We start from the raw sequence: 22,872 nt of genomic DNA on the forward strand, positions 1-22,872 counted from the left end.
TGGCTTTATTGGGAGCCCCTATCTATTTAGGACAGAGCCCCATTAAATTCTTTTGATTACTAATTGCGAATCAAAAAAGGTAAAACTTTTTAGCAACCCCTCTGGAGCATGATAAAGCCCTCAGAAAATCAAGTCACGCCCAGGATATGCGGAACAAGGGGCCATCTAACCAGAATCTCCTGTGTCCCGGAGGCCAATCCCTGAGGGACAGAAGCTGACAGGGGCGGGGCAGGGGGCGGGCAGGCTCCTCTCCTGGTGTCTCACCAGGAAAGCACAGAGCATGTAGAAGCTGATGAAGTAGTAGTAGGCGAAGTTGGTGCCACACGTGTACTCCTCACCCGGGGCGTAATCTGACTCAGGGTCACACAGTTTGCCGTAGCTGCAGGCCAGCAGGATCTCCTGCCATGCCTCTCCTGTGGCACACCTGGAAAAGACAGGATCCTGCTGGTGAGGCAAGGTCGCAGCCCTGAGGCCCCACGGCTCCCGTGAAGGGACCTTTGGCCCCGTCTCCTGCTTCAGCGGGATGAGAGCCGGGGGGATAGGCCATACTCCACTCAGGACCAGCCACGTCATTTCTGGGGCCCAGTGCAAAATGAAGATGTGGGGCCACTTGTCCAAAACGGATTTTAAAAAATGGCATTGGTTGTGCAGTGGGGAGCTTAGCTGACTTCCAAAAGCGATTAAACATTTCAAGACGGGAACAGCAGAGCCTCAGCGGGTCAGGGCGCAGGGCCCTCTGTAGCTACACCGGCCCCGGGGCCAGGAAGCCCAGGCCTTGCCTCTGGAGCAGAGTAGAGCAAAGCAAAGGCCAAGGGCAGGGGGTGGGGATGGGGTGGGGGCAGCGGGAGCCTTGAACCTGAAGAGCAGCAGCACAGCTTGTGGAAAGGTCTGGAAGTTGTTGTTGCGGTTTATTTGGGTCCCGTCCACCATGGCGATCTTACCAAACATCTGCAAATCACAAAAGGCTCCCACCTTGGGACCTAGATCACAGCCTCCCCTCAGCCCAGGCCGCGCTGTCCTCTCCCACCTCACCTGCTCCCCTCTCTCACCCCTACCTCCTCCAAGTCCCCTTCACTGCGGGCCACAGCAGACCGGGAGTCAAATTAATCGGATTATTTTCAAGGTTGGGTGAAGTTCTTCCCATCAAGCCAAGGGGAAGCAGGAGGGCAGACGGCTTTTCCCAGCACAAGCCAACTTAGGGACTCCATGTGGGGAACGGGGGGAGAGGGCTCGCCGGAGGGTAGACTGAGGTCACCTGAGGCCCTTGTCATGTGACCCCTGCTGTCCGCCCACATGCCAAGTCTCCTCCTGGGTGGCTCCCAGCCCACCAGTCCTGTGGCCGCCGGCGATAAGGTGCCCAGCGTCCTTCCTCAGTCCTGTGTCTGACACCTTGGTGGCCAGGATGGAAGAGGCAGGGAGGGTGGAGGATCCAGCCTCCATGATGATTAGGCCTCTCTCGAGGGTCCCCAGATGCCCCTGTCACATGGCCAAGATCCCTCCTTTGACCTGGGCCCCCCTGTCTCTCACCTGCATGCCGATGACTGCGTAGATGAAGAAGAGCATGACGATGAGCAGAGCCACATAGGGCAGGGCCTGGCGGCGAGGAGGGAGGGTCAGTGCGCAGGGCTCGGCGCACCTGCTCGGCAGCCCGTCCCCTCCCTGAGCTCACTGTGCACCCCACGGCCACCCCGGGGCTCTACCCTGGGCTAGCCAGACGTCCCCAACAGCCTCTCCGGGTCCTCCGTGCCGACCTGGCCTGGACCCTGGTCAGGCGGGCTGGGCAGGCACACCTGGAAGGACTTGATGAAGGTCCACAGTAGAGTGCGCACTCCCTCTGCCCGGCTCAGCAGTTTGATCAGCCTCATGACCCGGAACAGGCGAAAGAAGGCGCTGGAGATGCGGGCACTCTCGTCTGGGTCCTGCGGGCCAGCAGCCCCAGAGGTCAGTCTGGAGGTGGCATCTCAGAGGGGTAAGGAGCAGGCGGGGCGGGAGGGACAATGTGTGTGTGCCGGGGAGATGTCCATGGCGGAGGGGAGCTCCAGCCCCACCTCATGGCCCCTGCTGAGCACTAAGTGCCCGATCCTCCTCAGGCTCAGGGCTCTGGGCTTGTTGGGCCAAAAGGAGGGACGTGGGCCAAGCAGTGCGCTAAGCCCATTCTCAGGACAGGCAGCAGGGACTCGGCCCCGGGCCCAGTGAGGCTGCAGCCAGGCCCAATGCCTGTCATTCTGGGGCCTCCTGCCTCATCTCGCCTTCTCCTCAAACTGCCACTGAGCGGAGGACACTTTCAGTGCAGTTTCCCTAGAGCGTGGGTGCTCTGTCCCCGTCAATTCAACACGGCCACTCCACCACCCCACCCAGCACATGGCTGTCCTAAGCCAGGCAAGCCTAGCCTCAGACACCGGGATAACTCTGGAAGGGGAGAGCCCTGCCAGGCTTCCTGTGTCCCCAGAGACCTTGCGCCAGCGAACTGTCACTAAGGTCCTGCACCAGCTAGCAGTCACAGTCCTCTCCGGATGCTCCCATCTGGACGGAGGGTGCCAGAGAGACCCCTCACCCCGTCTCCCAGAGCTCTGAGAAAGCCACTGCATCCATGCACGTTCTGCCGCAGGGCCCCCGCCCCCACCCGAACCCGAACCCTCCAGGGGCGCCTGCTCTAGGGAAGGAAGCCCTCTGGCCGGATCCACCCCATGCAAAGCCATGGCCAGGCCTGAGCATGCAAGCTGCAGGGCGGAGAGCTGGCGGGCGTGCGGGGCAGGCTCATGCAGCCCGGAATTACAACGTTCCCGCAGCCTCCACCCAGGCAATACAGTCCTCCGCTGGAGGCCAGGAAAGTCTGTGGAGAGAAGAGACCAGGGGAGGGGCAGGGGAGGAGAGAGAGGAGGAGGGACACGGGGGAGAGGGGGCAAGTGAGGAGAGGCGTCAGAAAGGACACACAGAAGAGTTAAAGAGAGAAAAGGAGCGGCAAGGGATGAAGACCCCAGGTGGCTGCCAATCAGGGGCGGGGGTGGGTGGGTGTGAGGACCAAGCTGTGGGAACAGTGAGGCAACAGGCTGGGGCCAAGGGAGCAAGAAGGGGAGGGAAGACCAGATGGGGACGGGTCCCGTCCTGTCTCTGGGACGTGCCTACAGCTGACAAGGGGCCCAGGTTCTTCCTGCGTGTCTGGGTTATGAGATGCCGGGGACACATCCCCAAGGGGACACATTAAAGTGCTGGCCCATCACTCTGAGTGGGCTCACACCCCTGTATCTCCCTGGGTCCAAGGAGGCTGCCAGCTCCCTTGTGCCGCCCAGGCCCTTATGGAAGTCCCATCCTGCAGGGGCAAAGGCCCTCCGCGGGAGTCTGAGCCGCCCACGGCAGACGTCTCTCTGCCCCTGGCCCGCGAGCATGACCAAGGCTTGCATCCCGGTGGCCAGGTTCTTAAGAGCAGCTGTTGCATGTGTGCAAGCAGCAGTTTTTCCTATTTACTCAGCTTCTCTCTTAGGCCACCCTTCAGGAGAAACCCTTGTCCTGGAGTCACGGGGCAGGGGAAGTCGTTGTTTTGTCTTCCCATTATTTGTGGGTGAACTGGTTCCCGGTACACCGGTTTCCCCACCAAGCAACATTCTCTTTCCCCCGGGCCACTGGTTTTCAAGCCTGCCGACACATCAGAATCACACGAAGAACTTCAATAGATGCCTTCGCTGGGTTCCCCACCCAAGCCAATTTAGTCAGCTTCTAGGGGATGGGCCTGGCTTCAGACGTTTCAGTGCATCCCAGGGCATTTTAACATGCAGCCAAGGATGACCACCAGTGTTCTAGACCTGCGCTGCCCGTATGGTAGCTTCCAAGCACATGTGGCTCTCTAAGTTACAGTGAAAATTAAACCAGATGAGAAATTCATTTGTTCGTTTGCACTCGCCACATTTCAAGTGACCAACAAACACAAGTGCCTAGCAGCTACTGTACGGGATGAAGCAGAAGATTTCTATCACCGCCGAAAGTTCTAACAGACAGTGTTGCCCTAGTCTGCTCCCTGGTTTGTATGTCAGGAATAGAAATCAGTATCTAAATTTAAAGCCTTAACATGACTTCAAAGAAACATTGCTGGTATCTCTGCTCCTAAAAATCAAATAATGACCGACACCCTCTGGGTCCTCCACCCCCAAAGAATTGTTCTGATTTACCCAGGCTTCCTCTACACGGACCCCAAACCTCAAGAAGTAATTACCTTTAATTTGGGCTGTTTATTTTGGCTCTTTAGAGTTCTCCTAACTTTGCTTTCAAACCCTGGGGCCTTTGGGATGCTATTCCCCGGTGGAAACTGAACATAGATGGAAATATACAATACCCACACACCCACGCACGCACATGTGCACACTGGTTCTGCCCAGGACCCACCCTGCCCTTCGTCTGCCCCACCCTCTCAGGATCTGAGCAGACAGAGTTCTGTCATTGTCTTTCTGTACATGGGGGTGAACAGGATTCCCAGGCCAAGCCCTCCCCCAGAGAGTCCGCAAGGCAGCCAGGTCCCCGGAAGGTGCTGTTCCTGCCAGGGCTGAGCCTAAAGGAATCGCAGGCTGAGGGCTTCTTCCTCACAGGCTCCAGACTTTTCCTGAGCTGTCCACGCCCCCACCCTGCCCCCTCTCCGGTGCCTCTGATGCCAATCCTCTTCACCTCCCCACCCACCATAGGGTTCACGCCTGGGCTGGCAGAGTCTGAAGTGCTTATCATCGGGCCAGTGGGAAGTTCAGAAGGAAGCCCTCTACATGGGGGAGGCTCTGGCTTTGGGGCTAGTCCCCAGCCACCCCTGAACGGAAGCCCACCATGGCCATGGTTAGGGTGGCTCAGAAGGCTGAGTGCTCTTCTCCACGCCCGTCCCGGGATACAGCTCAGCAGGCACTCTGCCCAGAGGGCAGCCGTCTTTTGACTTCAGCCTCTGATTCTTGGATCTCTTCTTCCCTGCGCCCTGCTCCCCTCTTTCACCCTGCAGTGACCCCCCACCCCCACACCCGAGCTTCAAATCTGCAGGGAGGCCAGCCTGGAGAGTTCAGCTTCGAAGATCTCAAACACAGACCTCGCTGGCTGAAACCTCCTGCCTGCCCCCAGCGCTGTTTCTCACTCCACCCCCGGGGGCCTCGTCCCCTCCACCCCACTTCTCTTGGTCCAGCTCCTGGGGCCATATGCCTCCCCGCTCAGCCCGGACCCTTGTCCTGCCATTTCGACAACGCCCTTGTTTGCCCTAAGATGCTCCATGCAATGTGCCTGCCCTCAAGACCACACCTGGTGTCTGGTCCCTTTCCCCAAGCTCCTGGGCCGCCGAGCATGACTCCAGGGTGAAACCGAGCTCACTAGGCCCACCGCAGCCCCATCATTCTTCCTGCAGACGGATTCATCACATCGGCTAGTCCTCAAGAGTCCGTTCCCGCCCTCATGCCCACTGTCCTGTCCTCCCTTTCAGTGGAAGGTTCGGCCGGCTGCCTCGGACACTGCCGTGGCCGCCCAGGATGAATGCCCTCTTCCCTCCTCCCCACACCCCCGCTCCCTTGCACCCTTCACACGTCTTACGGCCTCTGCTCACGCCCTTCCTCTTCCAGTGGTCTGACTTGTGTCCTTTGCTGTCACCCCTGAAAATAATCCCTTCCTCAACAATCTCTTCTCATGTTGTGAATTTCTCCTCTGCACTGGCTCCGCCTGTAGTCTCCCTTTCCCGGATCAACACCCGCCACTTTGCAGCAACTATCTCTACTGAACTCCTTGCAAAAGCTGTTTCCTTTGCGCGTGGCCATTTTTTCTCACTTTCTGGTCACTGACTGCTCCATCCTTATCATTGGCTTCAACCCCACAGTCTACCCTGCTCAATGGACAGTTTCTTTATCGCAGACCAAGTGGCTTTGCTGGCTTGAACTCTGCGGGAAGCTCAACTCTGCAGCTGGCTGGTCCCACCCGAGGCTTCAACTTCTGTGCATCAGACACCAGCCCCTGTGGATGGAGCTGCGCCCCCAATGGATGCAGAGCGACACTCGGCCCCTCTCCTGCATTTCCAACCACTCGCTACCCATTTCCACTTGTGTACCCAGCACCCAAACCCACAGCACCAGAACAGAATCACGGTGAGTGCTCCCTCCAAGTCTTTCTTTTTGGGAGGTGCTGAGTCACCCTCACTCCTTCCTTCCTGTGGCCCTAGGTCACCAAATCCTCTTGCCTTTGAGCTTTTCTGTTCCTCGCCTGCCATCTGAGCCCCAACTCTCATTGCTTCGTGCCCATTTGTTTTGCTTCCCCTCTTGCTACCATGGATAAACTGTGGCTTTCTTCAATCCAACTTCTCCCCTGGGACACTGGGTCTTAAACACTTTCATTTATTCAAAGGCTTTGCTCCTATAGTTATATCCTCACTACCAGATATTTGCAGAGCCTAAGGATATGCCGTCATTCCTCCCATTTTCTTTTCTTTTCTTTTAAAGATTTTATTTATTTATTTGACAGAGAGAGAGAGAGCGAGAGAGGGAACACAAGCAAGGGGAGTGGGAGAGGGAGAAGCAGGCCTCCCGTCAAGCAGGGAGCCCGATGCGGGGCCCGATCCCAGGACCCTGGGATCATGACCTGAGCCGAAGGCAGACGCTTAACAACTGAGCCACCCAGGCGCCCCTATTTCTCCCATTTTCAAGGAAACCCTCCTTGGCTCCACATTCTCCCCCAGCCTCTATCCCATTTCTCTCTGTAGAGAGAAACACCCTGAAGGAATTGCCCCTGCTTGCATTCTTTGCTCTCCCTCCCCGGTCCACTGCAACCAGGCATTCTTCCCCATAATTCCACTGAAACTGCTCTTGCCAAGGTCCCCCTTGATCTTCCCATTGCCAAAATCAAGTCAATGCTTGGCTCTCATCTTCCTTGACTTTTCTGTTCTCCTTTATCTCAGGACCTTCTCCCACGACTTTAAATACCATCTTGAAATTTAGACACCAACCTGCCCTAACCTCTAAGCTCGACTCATAAATCCCAGCCTACTTGGTGTCTCCATCCAGATGCCTCGTAAGCATCCTAAATTACCGCGTCTAAAACAGAAATCTTGGTTTCTGCCCCACACCTGCTTTTCTAGCAGTTTCCTTACCTCAGTAAACAGAAGCTTAATTCCTTGGACAAAAATCCTTGTAGTCACGTTCAGTTTGTTTTTTCCCCTCTCACTCTAAATCAAGGCCATGTGCAAATTCTGCCAGCTCAACCTCCCAAACAGATTGCCACAATTCTTGCTACATCCACAGCTAGCCACCAAGTCACCATCACCTCTCATGGACAATCACAACAGCCTCCTGACTGCCCTCCCTGGGCCAGCCCCGTGTCCCCGACAGCTTGCTCTCAACACAGCAGCCGGGGGATCCTTTTAGAACTAAAGTCAGACCAGGTTTAAGCCCTCCAAACGGCTCTCAACTCTCTCAGAATAAAATGCAAGGTCGTAACCATGGCCTTCCAGGGACTAAGCCATCTGGCCCCTGGCCGTCTGTCTCTGAACTCATGTCCAGCATTCTCCACGCCAGCCACGAGGGCCTCCTGCTATCCCTCAAACTCAGCGCCTTTGTACTCACTTGTTTTTCTCTCCCAACTATCCTAACACCTGCACGGCTCACTCCTTTGCTTTATTCACGTCGTCACTGAAATATCTTCCTGACACCAACCCTTCATTCCCTTCCCTTCTAAGCTTTTATCCTGCTTTATTTTTCTTTGGAATACACACTGGGCCTACCTGCCATGTTAGAGATCTTTTATTGTCTGCTTGCCCCCATGTTCTTGTTCATTGCTGTATCTCTGGCGTGGGTAGGAGGTACTCGACAAATACTATGTGATAAGTAAATAAATGACCTACTCCCTAACTGGGTGCTCTCATTTTAGTCATTCTTACCTCTTGCCCCTTGCCTCTAGATTAATTTTTTTAGAAGACTAGCTTTAATCCTTCAACTGCTCGGTTCAAACACTTCCTGCGACTTCCCATTGCCTGCTACATAAAATTCCAGGCCCCCTTGCCACCCCTTCCCTCTCTAGTCGTACCCCCTCTCCCCTCAGCCACCCAGCATGCTCACATGCTTCTGCAAAACAGGACCTCTCGGTGCCCTGAATCTTCTATCATTCATCTCCTACTCCGTGCCCCTCCTACAGCAGCCTGCCTGTGGTGCTTGCTCTTCCCTCCGCCTCCAATCACCAGCTCCCCTTCCTTCAGGACCCACTTCAGTTTGTGCAACCTCCATGAAGCCTTCCCTGACCACTCCACCCAGAGAAGACCTTTCCCTTCCACAACAGCTCTTGCCTTGGGCAGCCTGGCCCATGGATTATGTCCGCCTGGAATCTGAGTTGTCTGTCCGTTCTGTAGGCTTGTGGCTTCTGTCATTTCCATCTTTGTAAGTCCCCAGGGTGCCATGCTGCATACACGGTGGGTACCCCACGCATTTCTGGGGACCGAACAAGGGCCTGCACCCCACCCCAGTGATGGCTCTGTTTGCCTGATACTCACGTCGATTTCACTGAGGATGACGTCGATGATGCTGCCGATGACAATCAAGAAGTCAAACACATTCCAGGGGTCTCCAAAATAGCCCTGGGAAGGACAGCGATGGGAGAATCAGGGGGTGAGCTTTAGGGGGAAGGAGTTTGGATGGCCAGCAGGTGGTGGTGGCCCCCAGCCGAGGTAATGCAGAATAGCCAAGCCGGGCCAAGGTGGGGTGCATGTGGCTCTACTTTCTACCAGGGCTCCCTCCTGCCCCCACACCCCCCTACCTCCTCTCCCTTGGGTTCTGTATTTCTCTCCCTCCAGTGCATGATGTGGTCAGAGGGGAGGGAGAGAATGGTTGAGAACTCAGGATTCGGGGTCCTCTTTTTCATCCTCCCCAGCTCAAAGCCCTGTCTGGGGCTCGATGGTGTGGACCTGCCAGGGGGTGGCCAGGTGGGCTGGGTGCAGTGGGAGTGGACTGGGGAACCAAAGACACAGCAAAATACTCCCCCAGCCCTCGGCCTCTTCTTCAGAAGCTGAAGGGGAGGCAGGGCACATAAGACAAGCTCAACAGAGGGCGCAGGAAAGAGGTAGCCAACACCTATTATCATCGCCAGTTCTGGCAGCCTGAATATCTTGCATGCCCTGTGTCTGGAGGTGGAAATGGGCCAAGGAGTAAGCAGAGTGGGAGCAGAAGTGCTGGACGAAGGAGCCCTTCAGTAGAACAAGACTGGGGTGGGGGTGCTCCATGAGAAGGCCCCCATCCCACCAGGCTCCACCTGCTCATCTTGTCCTGTATCCCAGGGCTCACCCTGGCCTTGAACGCCATGAGCTTGAGGACCATCTCCAGGGTGAAGATGATGGTGAAGGCCACATTGAGGATGTCCGAGATGTGGTTCATCTCCTCTGACTGGTTGTAGTGCTGTGGAGAGGCACAGGAGAGGGGGCTGCAGGGGCCTGGCTTCCCCGCTCTGCAGGCTGCCTCCCAGAGCTCCGTGCTCTTCCCAGGCCACCCACGATCCTCTTCTTCGGCCTTCCTGCCCAATTTCTTTTAAAATCTCAGAATACTAGGTGCCTGCTTCAGCCACCTCCTGAACTCCATCAAGTCTGATGGATCCCCCTCTCCCCCGAAGAGATGGTGCAAGGAGGAGGCAAGAGTCCTGCTGAGCATGCTGGTCCACACGTGGGCTACAAGGCCAGAGCTCCCTTCCAGATCTGTTACGGGACGGCCAGGAGGAGAGGCCCCCCCCAGCAGGGCTCTGGGACAGGTTCCATCTAGTCATCCGAGCACAGAACCAGGAGAGAAGATCGCTGGTTCTAGAGCTGGTATTATCAGCAGCTGCTGGAATACTGGTGGACCGCTGAGCTCACCAGGCTGACTATCTGCACACTGCCCCCCACACCCTGCCCCATGACAGCGAGGCAGTCGAAGCAAGAACCTCAGCCCCTGTGCCCCACCACTGTGATCCTCCTTCAATATATTTCCTTATAATATTTGCCAGGAATCTCTTGCTCTTTTTGGAAAGTTGATGAAATCCCACTTTTCCCACAAAACCTTCCCAGATAGTTGAGAAGGATCTGGTGGCTGCCCCCACCCTACCGTGTCTTGGCAGGACTGCCTAAGTCTGTGCCCAGTTCAGACCCAAAGTTGAGCCACTGCTCACGATCCTCTGGAGGACCTGGGCCTGCTGGCTCCGTGATTCCTTTTCCATGTCCTCATCACGGGGCAATGCAGAGTCCCGCGCCTGGGTGTGTCTCAGAGAGCCTAGCTGCACAATTCTATTTATACAGGCCTGACGGGATCTGATGCTTAATTAAGGTTTGCTAACGATGCTGCTGATTATGATATTGTCTATGCTCAGCTCCTAAGAGACACCTGTTCTGTGAATATTAAATCCATTTTTCTTGAGACCGGAGCCAAAATGCCAACCAACTCCATCGTCCACATTTGCAACAGCAGAACATAAACCGAGAAGGCACTCTCTACTTCCTACGCTGCTTTGTCCTTCTGCTTAGCCATCTCCTGTTTACAGAACTGTGTAGCTATTTGTATGTGTGAATTCCTTCTTAATAAACCGGTGGGTGCCTGGCAACAAGGCCTGGGCCCGGGGTGCTTCTCTGTCCCCCCATGGCACCTCACCGCACAGTGCCCGGCACCTAGCAAGTGCCAGGAAAAGTATCTTGCGGGGGGGGGGGCAGGAGAGAGGAACCCTGCCCTACCCACCTCCCTGCCCCAGTGCCGGTCCATCAGACTCTTGTCTGCCGGGGGGGCCCTTACCTGCATGCCCAGGCAGATGGTGTTGAGCATGATGAGGGCAAACATCAGGTATTCGAAGTAGGAGGAGGTGACGACATACCACACCTGGTACTGGTATGGGTTTTTGGGGATATAGCACCTCAGCGGGCGGGCCTTCAGGGCATACTGCACACACTGTCGCTGAGACACAACACCAGAGGGCAGGTCAGCACAGGGGATCCCTCCCGCACTCTCACACTCACTGTGAGGCTGGAGGGCACCCTGCATTCTGGTCAGCCAGGAGCAGCTGTGGCCAGGAGCTCGTGGCCGATGGGCTCTGCTGGCCTGTTTAAGGGAAGAGTCCCAATGGGCCTGTGGGCTCCCCTGTGTTCCCGCAGCCTATTTCAAACATGGCCCTAGCCCCAGCCAGGGCTCTGAAGGGCCTCCTCCGGGCACGATGAGGGTTCCATGAGTGGACTCCCACACCACCAACTTGTGTTGCTTCATGTTGGGGATGGGTCGGAGATGGGGTAGAGTGGGTGGAGGCTGGGTCTGGGCGTGAAATGGAAGTTCTGGGGGTCATCCTTGGCCCCAGGACGTTCACAGTCCAGAGCCTAGGGCTCAGGCTGGCAGAAGGCCGGCTGGAGCTCCACTCTCCACCTCAGCCCAGGTACCTGGTTCTTATCCAGCTCACAGTTCTTGTACTCAGTCTCCCCCTGCTCCTGGAAGGTGACGATGACGAAGCCCACAAAGATGTTCATCATGAAGAAGGCAATGAGGATGATGTAGATGATGAAGAAGATGGCCATCTCCACCCGGTTATTGTAGACGGGACCCATGTCCTCCTTGTATGAGTCTATGGCCTGGTAAAGTAGCCTTGGGATGGGCAGAGAAAAGTCTGGGCTGGACTGGGGTGATGAGACAGAGTGTCAGGCCAGGAAGGTTGGGTTTTACCCCACTGGCCATGGGGAGCCAAGGGAGCTTTCTGAACCATCAAGCAACAGGAGGGAAATTAGGACCACGCCAGAAAATGCTGGAACAGGTCCTGGAAAGGGCCCGCTTTTCAATGGGATGCCCCATCTACCCTAATCAATGAGTAGGGCTCCCCATGTGGGCAGAGAGGCCTACACCTGTTGGGGGATGAGGGACATTTTGTCAGCACTGCCAGGTCAGGATGTCTTCGGGGTGGCCAGTCAACATACTAGTCCTCCAAAACCTCCGAGCTGGTGGGTCTGTTGAGCGCTTACCACGGGCCTGGCACAGCGCAGCAAGGGCCGCAGAAGGGCAAGACGGCTCCCTGGCACTGCCCGCACCGTGCCCGTGTGGGACCCAGGCCCCAGCCCTCACTCACTGAGGCCATCCCTCAAAGGTGGACACCGTGAAGAGTGACATCATGGCCGAAAGCACGTTGTCAAAGTGGAAATCGCTGTGTATCCACTGGCGTGGACGCAGCTCCATCTGCGTGGGGTCCCCATGCTTGTACACATAGTAGTAGCCCCTGAGGTAGGGAGGCTCAGTCACTCCACTGTGCAAGGCCAGGCTGCCTCCTCCCCACCCACGTCCTCTGGGCCTGGGCAGTGAGCGCGCAGGAGAAATGAAGGCCCAGACAGGGGACCAGAGGAGACACTGCTGGGCACTCCGTCACCTCAGTTACCCAAGGAAAGGCACTTTAGGACACCCCTGCTGGGCCTAGGGGCTCGGGTTCCCCAGGTCCGCCTCACACAAGGTCCCCCATCCAGTGGCCGTCCCACCGTGTGCCCTCAGCCAGCAGCTCTCAGCCCACCTGCACTCCTTCTCCGTCATCTTGGATAAGTCATTGCAGCTGAAGAACTTCCCCTGTGTCCCAAGAAGGAGGGAGGAAGGGAGGGAGGGACACACATGGTCACGGAAACCTCATTCCATGGGCTACGGAGGTGACTGGTGGAAGGGAGAGGGGAAGGCAGGGCATGTGGAAGGAGGAGCCTGTCTTTTCCTTTCAGAGGGGGCAGGACGCCAGAATGGTCCTTCTCCTTCCCCGTCATCCGTCATCCATTCCCTCAGCTACCCTGTGGGCTTCCCCACCAGGCCTGAGGCTGCCAAGGCTGGGAAGCCAGTTGCTTAGCAGGAGCCTTGGCTGCGAGCCCCAGGCCGGGCCTGAGGGGAAGGGAATATGTATACAGCTTGGCCCTGCTCCTCCCTCAGGCAGACCCCCGTCCCCCACTGCTATAGGACTCCCTCTTGGGGTCTCCCCATTACAAACCAAAAAGAAGGGTTGTGCCACCTCCCACCTTCCCTCTCCTGCCAGTGGGGTGGCCACAGGGCTGCTGTGGGAATGAGAGCTACAGGGATGGAGCCCATTGGGCCATGATGGTGCAAAGTGGAACAGGGGTCCCAGCACGCCCCTGCCTGAGGGCCTGAACAGACCCCAGCGCTGTGCCCCCCTATACTGATTTCAGGCAGAGCAGTTTCTTTTTTTAACTACATCACAGACTCGGCACCCACAGTTCCCAGTTTGCTTGAAGAAAACAAGTTGATGGCTAGGTCTTCATGTGGCTAAATGAAGTTTGAAATCCATGGAATCTGGTCGGGTTCCCTCAAAGGCCCCCCGGAGGGAAGTGCTTCCGTCAAGGATATGGGACCGGTTGAAGGCACAGCTGTCCTACCCGCTGCAGGTTCCTGCTCTTCCGACCCCCTTTCCAGTCGCCGGAGCAGCGGGGCCAGCACAGGGGAGGCAGGTGACATTGCAGGAGAAGCAGGGAGAGGACACGCCTGCCACCGGGCAGGTTTGTGGGGACTTGAAACCAAACACTCAATTTCATATAGAAAGCAAACTCTTGATGTGATAGGGAATGCACGCAACAAGGGTGCACAGGGGAAAACGGGAGGTAAAATGCCACTTGGAGCTGATGTCTGACCATTACCGGAATGGGCAGTAGCTGGGGGTCTTTTGATAAGAGACTAAAACACAGGGGTTGTTTGGGGGTTTGTAGGACAGCTGCTCTTTCTTGGAAGGACACAGGAGCCAAAGGAAGGGGTTGCTTATTCATTCCTTAAGGGAGTGTATCCTGTGGGCTGTCTACAGGCCGGGCCCAGGCTGGGTGCCCAGGTCAGGGATGAGTCAGACACAGACTCTGCCCTCAGGAGGACCCAGGGCCCCTGGCCTGGCAGTGGAGGCGGCAGGAGAGTGAGGGAAGGGGGCAGCCCTCTGCTGGAGCTAGGAGAAGGTCCCACGCAGATCACAGTAAGCACTGTTTTGAGGCTCAGCTCTCTCAATCCCGATGCAGGTTCCTAGGTGATGCCCCCTCCACCGCTCCAGGACAGCAACCCACAGCACCCATCTCCCTTCAGGTCATCTAGGAACCCCACCCTGACTGCTCTCCCCAAAGCCTGCTCCCTGCCCACAGGGAGAGACTTATGGGGTTTGCTTCATGACCCCTGACCCCTTCTCAGCCTTAGCAGAGGCCCTGGCCCAGAGAAAATGCTCCATAAATGTTGTTGGATGAGTGAATGATTGCAAGAGGTTGCCACTGCTTAAGTCTGGCTGAGGTGACATCATTGTGATTATCATGCTCCGGGGGCAGGAGAAGACTGGGTCGTGAGAGGCAGTGTCAAGGGTGTTGGGGAATGTACTCAGACACCAATTTCTGTGTGAAAGGTGGAGGCATCCAGAAATCAGCTGGGTGGGAGGGGACACCCTTGCAGGGCTGATTCCTAGAGAGGAACTGCAGAGCCGTGTCGTCTCAGGAGGGCGAGAACACAGTGAGGCAGCTCCCAGACTAGAAGGATGGCCTCCCGCCCTCAGAGGCTCCCGGTAGATAGGAATGATGCCGCAGGCATAGCAGCCAGGAGAATGGGGTGCAGAAGCCCAGCTGACCGAAGAAAGTGGAGTGGCTGGGGCTGGAGTGGGGAGCATGTTTAGACAAGCCTGGCAGGATGGGAGGGGTGGCAGGGGTGCTCACAGGGCCCGGCAGGTAGGGGAGGGGCCTCCATCCTCCAGGAGAAGCCACGGAGAGCCAGGAAGACAGCAGGTGCAATGGCCATGGTGGCCAGCAGAGCCATGGGGGCCAGGGAGGGGCATCACCCAGAAAACTGCATCCAGACTCCAGATGGCTTAGCCTCACAACCCTGTGCACTCAAGGACATCTGTTTGCACAGTTTGGGGCTCCCTTTGCTTAGAGGCAGGGAACAGACCAGCTCTGGCCTTGGCCTGACAGCTGGCCCTAGAACTGGGGAAGGGAGGCAGGCTTCCCCGCATGGGCGGGGCTCACCTTGAAGAGCTGGACGCCGATGCAGGCGAACATGAACTGCAGGAGGGTGGTGACCAGGACGATGTTCCCGATGGTGCGGATGGCCACAAACACACACTGCACCACGTGCTGCGGAGGGAGACCGGGTCGGCACCACTCCACGCTTGCTATCCCTTGTTGCCTCCCAGCTAGGTGGAGGCAGAGAGACGTTCCTGGGGGCCAGAGGGCTGCCCAGCCTCATCCTCCTCCCCCGACTCCCGTTTGGCAAAGGGGATAGAACACACACTGGGCTGAGGTTTCTAGCGTCAGGCCCTTGCAGCCCCTCTTCCCTGCTCCTGGGGTCCTGCGCACACCCTCTCACCTTCAGCCCTTTGGCCCTGTTGATGGCCCGGAGGGGTCTGAGCACCCTCAGCACCCTCAGGATTTTCACCACGGAGATGGCGCTGGACCTGGGGGAGGGCAGCCGAGGGGTGGGGGCTGAGGGCAGCCAGCTCTGGCCTGGTCTAGACAACCCCCCCCATCTGCCTCCTCTCCGCCTGAAAGCCCTGCCACTGTTCCCCGCCCTCCCGTAGGCTGCCCGTGTGCTCTGCCCCAGGGTAAAGCCGCCTCCTGCTAACGGTGAGGGACTCCTCCCCCGCTGGCTACAGGGCTCTGTTTCTCCCATCAGACCGGGGCCCCCCCAAGGTAGGAGCTGTGCTCCCCGCGGCGTAGCTGGAGGACCGCCTTCTCTTTGCCGTATCCCCTCCTACTTTCCAGGACACTGCTCTGCTCGCTGAGCGTGGTCCCTTCAGTCCAGTTGGTGACACCCCCGGGGGCCCTGGACCCCCATCCCCGGCCCTGAGAATCCCTCCCCTTGCAGCTTGGGGCCCACCAGCATGCAGTGGGTGGGGCTCCACTCCAAGGAGGGGAGCCCCCCTCCCCGGGCCGACCCCTGCCCCTGGCTCACTCAAGTCCCATTGAGATGAGGGACACGGCCACCACCAGCAGGTCCAGGATGTTGAAGTAGTTGCGGCAGAAGGAGCCCTTGTGCAGGAAGGCACCGTAGGTCGTCATCTGGGGGCAGAGGCAGCATCCTGGGTGGGGGCGGGGGGGCTTGGGAACAGGCCTGTCCCCACAAAGAAGGGCTTCTCGAGGCAAGAGCCACCTGTCTGCTCACAAGGCACTCGCTGAGGCAAATAGCTGCCAGGGGTCTCTGTCCTTCACTGCACTCCTTGCTGCGTCCTCAGGGCTGTTTCTCCCATTCTCTGCTCCCAGTTCTGGAAGCAGGACTTTTCACGGGCAGCTATGCCACACTTGGCTCTCTGAGCTCACCTCTCTGCTCAGAGGCCATAGGGCGCCCCAGTTTCCTGTTCCCTGGGGCCACAGAGTGGGGACGCCCCGGCCCATTTTCCCCTGCACAACATGATGAAATGCCTATTGCTCCTCCCCAGAAGGCTTCTTCAGAAGCCGCCTCCGCCCTGAGGATTGCTGGGTCGGGCTGAACAACCTGGCGAGGACCAGAAGACCTCCACCAGGCCCCTGACCCCTCCTGCCCCCGTTGCCCCACCTTTTGCTGGTCTCTCAGCTTCTTTCCTGTGCTCTGTGATAATCTCCCAGGCCCTGTGCACCAACACGTCATACCCTTGAAGTCTGATGAGCGCGAAGCCTTTCCAGGCATTGAAGGTGATTTCATTTCAACTCGCCTTCCTGACTTCTGAAGCCAGGTCTCCCGTGTGTTCTGTGCTATGTCCCAGCCCAAAGGGACCACTTTCTCCTCTCTGAGCACATCCCAAACACCTTCTCACAATGCATGTGCTGTTGTTCTGTCTTCCCAGACTGGCCCTGCTATCTCTCTCCAATGAAGTCCTGTCCAACCTCAAGGTCTAACTCTAATGCCACCACCTCCAAGAAGCCCTCTGGGACCTCAGGCAAGCCACCATCCCTCTGCTCAACTCCTTTAGTATTCAAGGGCCCTGATATAAGGAACTGTTCTGAATTCATATTGCAGCCTGCTCTGGGCTCTTCTTCCTGCAAAGCCCCCCTCTCCCCTCCTCAGTCATGAAGGTGAAGACTGGGGCTAGTGGGTCTCAGTCACAGATGGGCCCTCCCTCTGCCTCCCACACCCTCTACGGCGGTGAGGGTGATGGTGCGAACTCCGTGTGTCCACCTGAGACTGGGAGAGCAGTGATGTGCTATGGGTAAGGAGGGGGAGGGCCATGATAGGGCAGAGCTGCCTGAAACCCACCCAGGGCGGAGGTCACTTCTCTGGGGACTCCCGGAGAGATCATGTGTCACAAAGATCTAGGAACAAATCACAGCCCCCTGGGTCTATTCTTAGGCTAACTGTGCCTTCCCTCTGGGGGAAAAATGCCCAGGGTTTCATAGAGATGGGTTGTGCTCACTGAGAGGTGCCTAGGGGTACACAGCTGCAGGTTGGTTGTACTTCATGTCCCCACCTGGCCACCTGCTCACCTGCTTGCCCAGCTTACAAGCAACAACCCCATCTGCTCTCCTGGGTCTGGTGAGTCCTTCCCTGATGATCTCCACTTTCCTCTTGCTTTTCCCTGCAACCCAGCCTCTGAGTGAGTGCAGCATGTGTAAGTTGGAGCCACATCAGGTCTGGTTTCCTGGCCTGTAGACACTGCTCACCCAGGTTGTCCTACAGACTTCACTCACCTTGAGGACAATCTCCACAGTGAAGACAGAGGTGAACGCGATGTCAAAATACCCAAGGATCTGGTGACAACATAGAGGGGACAGAAGTCAATGAGAGGAAGGGCCGAACACTGATATCATTATTATCTTCAACACCGTCACCACCACCACCACCATCATTGCCATTACCATCACCACCATTACCACAGTTATCATCACTATCACCGTCACCACCACCACCACCATCACACCATCACCATCATCACCGCCACCACTACATCATCACCATAGCCACTGCCATTACCATCATCATCACCACCACCACCACCACCACCATCACCACCACCATCACCATCACCATCACCATCACCACCACCACCACCATCATTGTCATTACCATCATCATCGCCGTCACCATCATCGCCGTCACCATTATCATCACTGTCACCATCACCACCATCACCACCACCACCACCACCATGATTGCCATTACCATCACCACCATTACCACAGCCATCATCACTATCACCGTCACCACCACAACCACCATCATCGCCACCACCATCATCGCTGTCACCATCATCATCGCCATCACCATCATCGCTGTCACCATCATCATCACCATCGCTGTCACCATCACCACCATCACCATCATAATCACCACCACCATTACCATTATCACCACCACCACCACCATCACTACCACCACTGTCATCACCATCACCACTACCACCACGACAACCACCATTACCACCATCACCATCATCATTAAAACTCGGCCTCAAGAGCCTGTCAGTGCTGCATGCTGTGACAACACTGTTCAGGAGTGGTTTGGGCAGTCTTGACCCTCCTGGGACTGAACTCTAAGAGACTCTGATGCCTACGGCCGCGTAGAGCATACATTGAACTCTGAGCACCAGAGTGAAGTGTGCGGGTGGCTGAGGCCTGGGGTGGGGAGGGGCGCTGCGCTGACAGAAAGCAGGGGTCCACCATCACCTGATTCCTCACAGACTCGGCCCGGATGGGGTCCTCAGCGGCCAGTGCAGCACTGCTGAGCAGGATGAAGAGCAGGATGAAGTTGGTGAACCAGGTAGCATTGACGATACGATGACACAAGACACGGATCCTGTTGGGGGGACGGCAAGGGGGTCAGGAGAGCTGTGAGCTCTCGGGCACTCAGGCCTCTCCAGCCTCTGTCTGGCAGAGAGACACTGGAACCCTCCCTCCCAGGTCAGCGGAGAAGGATGGCCTACATCTGAACAGTCCTCTGGCTGGACACGCGGGGCCCCCACCCCTCATTCGGTTCCTGCAGCCTCAGTCCCCTCTCCCAACCAAACCCCTTCCCCCAATACTCCTCCGCCACCCTGTGGTTTTGAGCCAAACGAATGGGGCAGGCTGATCTCCAACCGTGAAGCAGACAGATGAAACTCTGTGGCGACTATAGTCTATGCATATTTTAAAGGTGTAAAACTGTGAAGCCAGTAAGAACTACAGCTTCACCTGGTTCTCATCCCCTTGTTCTGTCTAAATTTGCCCTCAGAAAGGAACCAAAATATACAAAATATACACCGCTTAGGTGTAAGTAACTGCTAAGGTTTCAAGCACTACTTCTCCCAGAGATACTAGCATTTTAAACAGGGCGCAAGATCTTAAGTTAAGGGAGTCAGTTTCTCACGGTTTAATTGTAAGCCCAGAGAATGAGGAGAAAGGGGTCTTTTCAGAGCAGAAACCAGCCCTTTTTGAGCACCCCATCAGTCACCCGGCACAGCAGCCAAGGGGCCACCCACTTGTTGGTGGGGCTGAAGATGAAGAAGGAGCTGGCTTCTGGAATGGGTACTGCCTTCTCTTTTAGCTGCAGCTCAGCCAGGGGGCGTGGTCGGGGGCTCACGGGGATCTCAGGCTCATCTTCTTCATCATCGCCTGTGGGGAGGGGAGAGAGAGAAATCAGGGGCATGTTTACATACTTTACTGCTCCCCAGGCTTCTGTGCTCTGAATGCAGCCAGGAATCCCCAGCAACCGGAAAGTGAGGGTGGTAGCAGGTCAAAGGAGGCCACAAGGATGTCAGCAGAGTCCAGCCCAGGCATCTCCCTTTCCCCTCAGGGAATATAGGTTTGAACTGTCAGGGAAAACTGTCAGTCCCAGAACCCTCCTGAAGCGGGGCCAGGAGCAAAGTCAAGGAGCCTTGCTGTTTCATCTTCTGTCTCAGGGCTGGACTCACACCATCTCAAATGCTCGCAGCTGGGAAGTAGAGAGGGGACCCTGCTTCAGATGAGACCTGAGGTGTGATCCAGGCTCTGCCCCTAACTTGCTGAGCCAACTAGGCAAGTCACTGTCCTTCTTGGGCTTCAGCTTCCCAATTTGTGAAATTGATTAGGGGCAGGAGGCCTGTGGACATAAATAGACTCTGAGTTCCTCTCCTGGGCTAGGATTCTAAAAATAATCATTTCAGAGAGGAACTGCCAGCATGAAAAAAAAAAAAATCAATATTCCTTGAGCTTCAGCCAGTCGCCAGTACCGAGGCAGATACCGGGGTGGGAGGGGTAGAGGAGGAAGAGATGGACCCTCTAGGTTTATTGGTAGGTCTCATGGCCTCATGAGACAGCTGACTACCTGAGCTCCTCAGCTGGGGAGAAGGGAGAGGCGAGGATCCAGCGATCAAACTGGAAGGCACTGTCAAAAGTCGGGGTGCCCCTCATTGTGCAGGTCTTGCCCAGTCTCTTGTTGCCCTCACCCCATAGTCACCTCATCCCTACCTCTACTGGCCCCCTGACAGAGCCCCTTGGGGAAGCCCAGAAAGAGCCACTATATTCTGCTCTCTCCACTCGATTCTGCTCTGCGCACAGGCTCTCAGCTTCACCACCCTTTCTCCTTCCTCACGACGAGTGTCCTAATGTGACACTTCCCACCTTGCCCTGGCTGCCAAGGACCCCGAAACACATCTTATGCTTAATGGAAGAAACTGTTAATTCTTAGAGTTAGTATATTTGCTTTCCTTTTTCCCTTGTCTATGCCCATTTTGTTAATTTCATTGTACATATATTTTGTCCTAAGCGTAAGCCATTTCAAATGGTCTTTGGAAAGAAGCAGGATAAACATATTCAACCCCCTTGGTGAGAACTCTCTTCCAACTGCCCACCCCACGTCCCCTCGATCCTCTACCCTCCCCCTTCTTTCTAACCCTTTTCCCTTTCCTTAACCTCCCATTTCCTGGGTCAGCCATTTTCCCCGGCACACCAGCCACGCTCGTCTGCTAGGTCATGGTCCTTAGATGGAACAGCTTGAGATGAATCATTTTAAAACCCAAATATTCATTTCTAGCAGACATTTGAAGAAATATTATTAGTCCTGTCTCTATCAGTTCCATGCTCCCCACACACTCACTTTGCAAAATCCTTTCATGTGTTCATTCATTCTATTTATTGAGTGCCTACTAGGGTGCCATTTGGAGCACAAAAAGTCCCCCCTGGAGCTTAAGAGTCACTGGGGCAAACAGATGCTAATCAGCCAATTCCACAAATAACCGTGTAATTGCACCAGTGACCCTGTGCTCTGAGGAGGACCCGTGAGTGAGCTAAGAGAGAACCTCAGAGCCCTGGGGCTTTCAGGCCTCTTCCACGTGGCTCTTTCACATGAACCCAGCCTGGTTCTGCTCTTCCCAAGGTGTTCTCTCCTTGGCACAGATGAATGGTTTTCTGCGGCTGCCATGGTTATTTGCATTTGCGAGACGTTCATAGTTTATCTGTGGCTGTGTATTACACTCCTGCCCACCCTACCCTTGTCTCCTTCATTTTGATTTTCCCACAGTGCAAGTCAAGATTCTATTTATTCATGTGTCAGTCTAGCCCCCAGCTCTGCCGGACACTGGGTGGGGGGGGGGCGAGTAACCTGTCCATCTCCTACCCCACACAGACAGACATGTCCTCGTCTGTGGTCTGCTTTGTGTGGCCAGAATGGAAAACTTGAAAACGGAGTCCTCAGCACTGAAGTACATAATGGGCACTCAACAAATACTAGCTGAATTAAATGAAAATAGAATGTGTGGGGTTTTCGATCGTGTGTATTGTAGGGAGAGACAGGCTGGCAGATGGCTTACATGTGTGACTAGGTCAGAAGGGATGTCTCTGTGTCGTGATCCCCTCATGGAAGTGTCCAGGTAGGGGACATGCAAGAGATTGCCCCTGGAGAGAAATCAGCCCCAGGATACACCCCCAACAGTCCCAGGACCCTCACCTGGGAAGTCAGCCGAAGGGTAGGGATCCTTCACTTCATTGACATTAGATTCAAATTCATCGATTTTCAGCTGTAGGAAGGAATACCATGAAGATGACGAAAGCCAACCTGCAGTTTCCACTTACTGAGCATTTACTGGAGGGTCAGTGTAGGCATTAGCTCAATCCTCCCTGCAGCCTGGGGGGTAGGGAATATTAGGATCATTCCCTCTTTACAAATGAGAAGCCAGGCCCGGAATGGTCAGATGAGTTGCCAAGACCTCAGCCTGTCTGAGCCTTTGCATGGCACACCCGGTTTAGTTCTCTGGGGCCCATCTCCCCAACCCTCTGACCTCTGCTTCCTCAGCTTCCAGAAGGGTTGAGCAGAGCAAGGCTGGAGCAAGCAGGAAGTGGTGGGAATCCTGTCTGGGTCTCACAATGGAACAGGGGGTGTCAAGTGGGGTGGGGGACACCCGGACTGGGGTGGGAAGCTGGGACTCTGAGGAAGCCTGGTTCCCAGACTGGGGCATCTGTCCCTCTCAGTACAAAGGCTTCCTTGTGGGAGTGTAGTCACTGACTTTCTCTCTAGTAGAGTGGAGACAGATGCCCTCACCTAGCTGATAACCAAGCAGACAGCCCCTCTCCACCTCCCTACCCACCCACCAGCACCCTAAGTCATGGGGGTGACCCAGAGGACTTGCAGAGTTCCTCCCCATCCTCCCTCTGAAAATACCCCACACGATATGCTCACCTTGGCCGTGGTAGGGATGCCCTCACCCTTGGGTTTCTGTTCCAGCTTCTTGGCCATCACTGATTTCTCCTCCTCTGACTTGTCTGGGAGACCCCTGAGTTAAAACACCAAGGAAGCCCACAGTGGAAGCCCAACCAGACAGTTCTCGGGGATTTGCTTAGTCTGATGGCACCCTCAGGGGGATCCCGCACCGAGGGCTCAGGGGGCTCTTTGGAGGATGGGACAGTGTAGGCTGCCAAAAGGGAAGGGTTATAGGCCTGGGCAAGTCTGTGATGAGAGGGCATGATGCCCAGCTTGGGCCCGTGGCTAAATATGGCTCACTGGTCAGCCACACTCAGTGTTCATTGATGGGTAAATGGGT

General features: G+C 56.0%; 1 protein-coding gene across 1 annotated transcript in view; it reads right to left on the reverse strand.

Annotated features, from left to right (window-relative positions):
* CACNA1S (calcium voltage-gated channel subunit alpha1 S) overlaps positions 1-22,872 on the reverse strand; it is a 67,896-nt gene that overhangs the window by 9,645 nt on the left and 35,379 nt on the right. The window contains exons 15-33 of the mRNA XM_025855063.2: positions 22,512-22,605; positions 21,783-21,852; positions 19,339-19,471; positions 18,548-18,677; positions 17,573-17,632; positions 15,864-15,970; positions 15,279-15,366; positions 14,939-15,046; positions 12,475-12,527; positions 12,043-12,189; positions 11,366-11,567; positions 10,734-10,892; positions 9,267-9,377; positions 8,480-8,563; positions 2,777-2,833; positions 1,791-1,919; positions 1,528-1,593; positions 857-948; positions 265-424 (exon numbers count right to left, since the gene is read on the reverse strand). Coding sequence (XP_025710848.1) covers positions 265-424; positions 857-948; positions 1,528-1,593; positions 1,791-1,919; positions 2,777-2,833; positions 8,480-8,563; positions 9,267-9,377; positions 10,734-10,892; positions 11,366-11,567; positions 12,043-12,189; positions 12,475-12,527; positions 14,939-15,046; positions 15,279-15,366; positions 15,864-15,970; positions 17,573-17,632; positions 18,548-18,677; positions 19,339-19,471; positions 21,783-21,852; positions 22,512-22,605 — 2,050 coding nt within the window. The remainder of the gene's footprint in view (positions 1-264; positions 425-856; positions 949-1,527; positions 1,594-1,790; positions 1,920-2,776; positions 2,834-8,479; positions 8,564-9,266; positions 9,378-10,733; positions 10,893-11,365; positions 11,568-12,042; positions 12,190-12,474; positions 12,528-14,938; positions 15,047-15,278; positions 15,367-15,863; positions 15,971-17,572; positions 17,633-18,547; positions 18,678-19,338; positions 19,472-21,782; positions 21,853-22,511; positions 22,606-22,872) is intronic.

The sequence above is a fragment of the Callorhinus ursinus genome, unplaced genomic scaffold, assembly GCF_003265705.2.
Source record: "Callorhinus ursinus isolate GAN/ISIS: 27379988/994484 unplaced genomic scaffold, GSC_fseal_2.0 scaffold57, whole genome shotgun sequence".
NCBI classification, from domain to species: domain Eukaryota; kingdom Metazoa; phylum Chordata; class Mammalia; order Carnivora; family Otariidae; genus Callorhinus; species Callorhinus ursinus.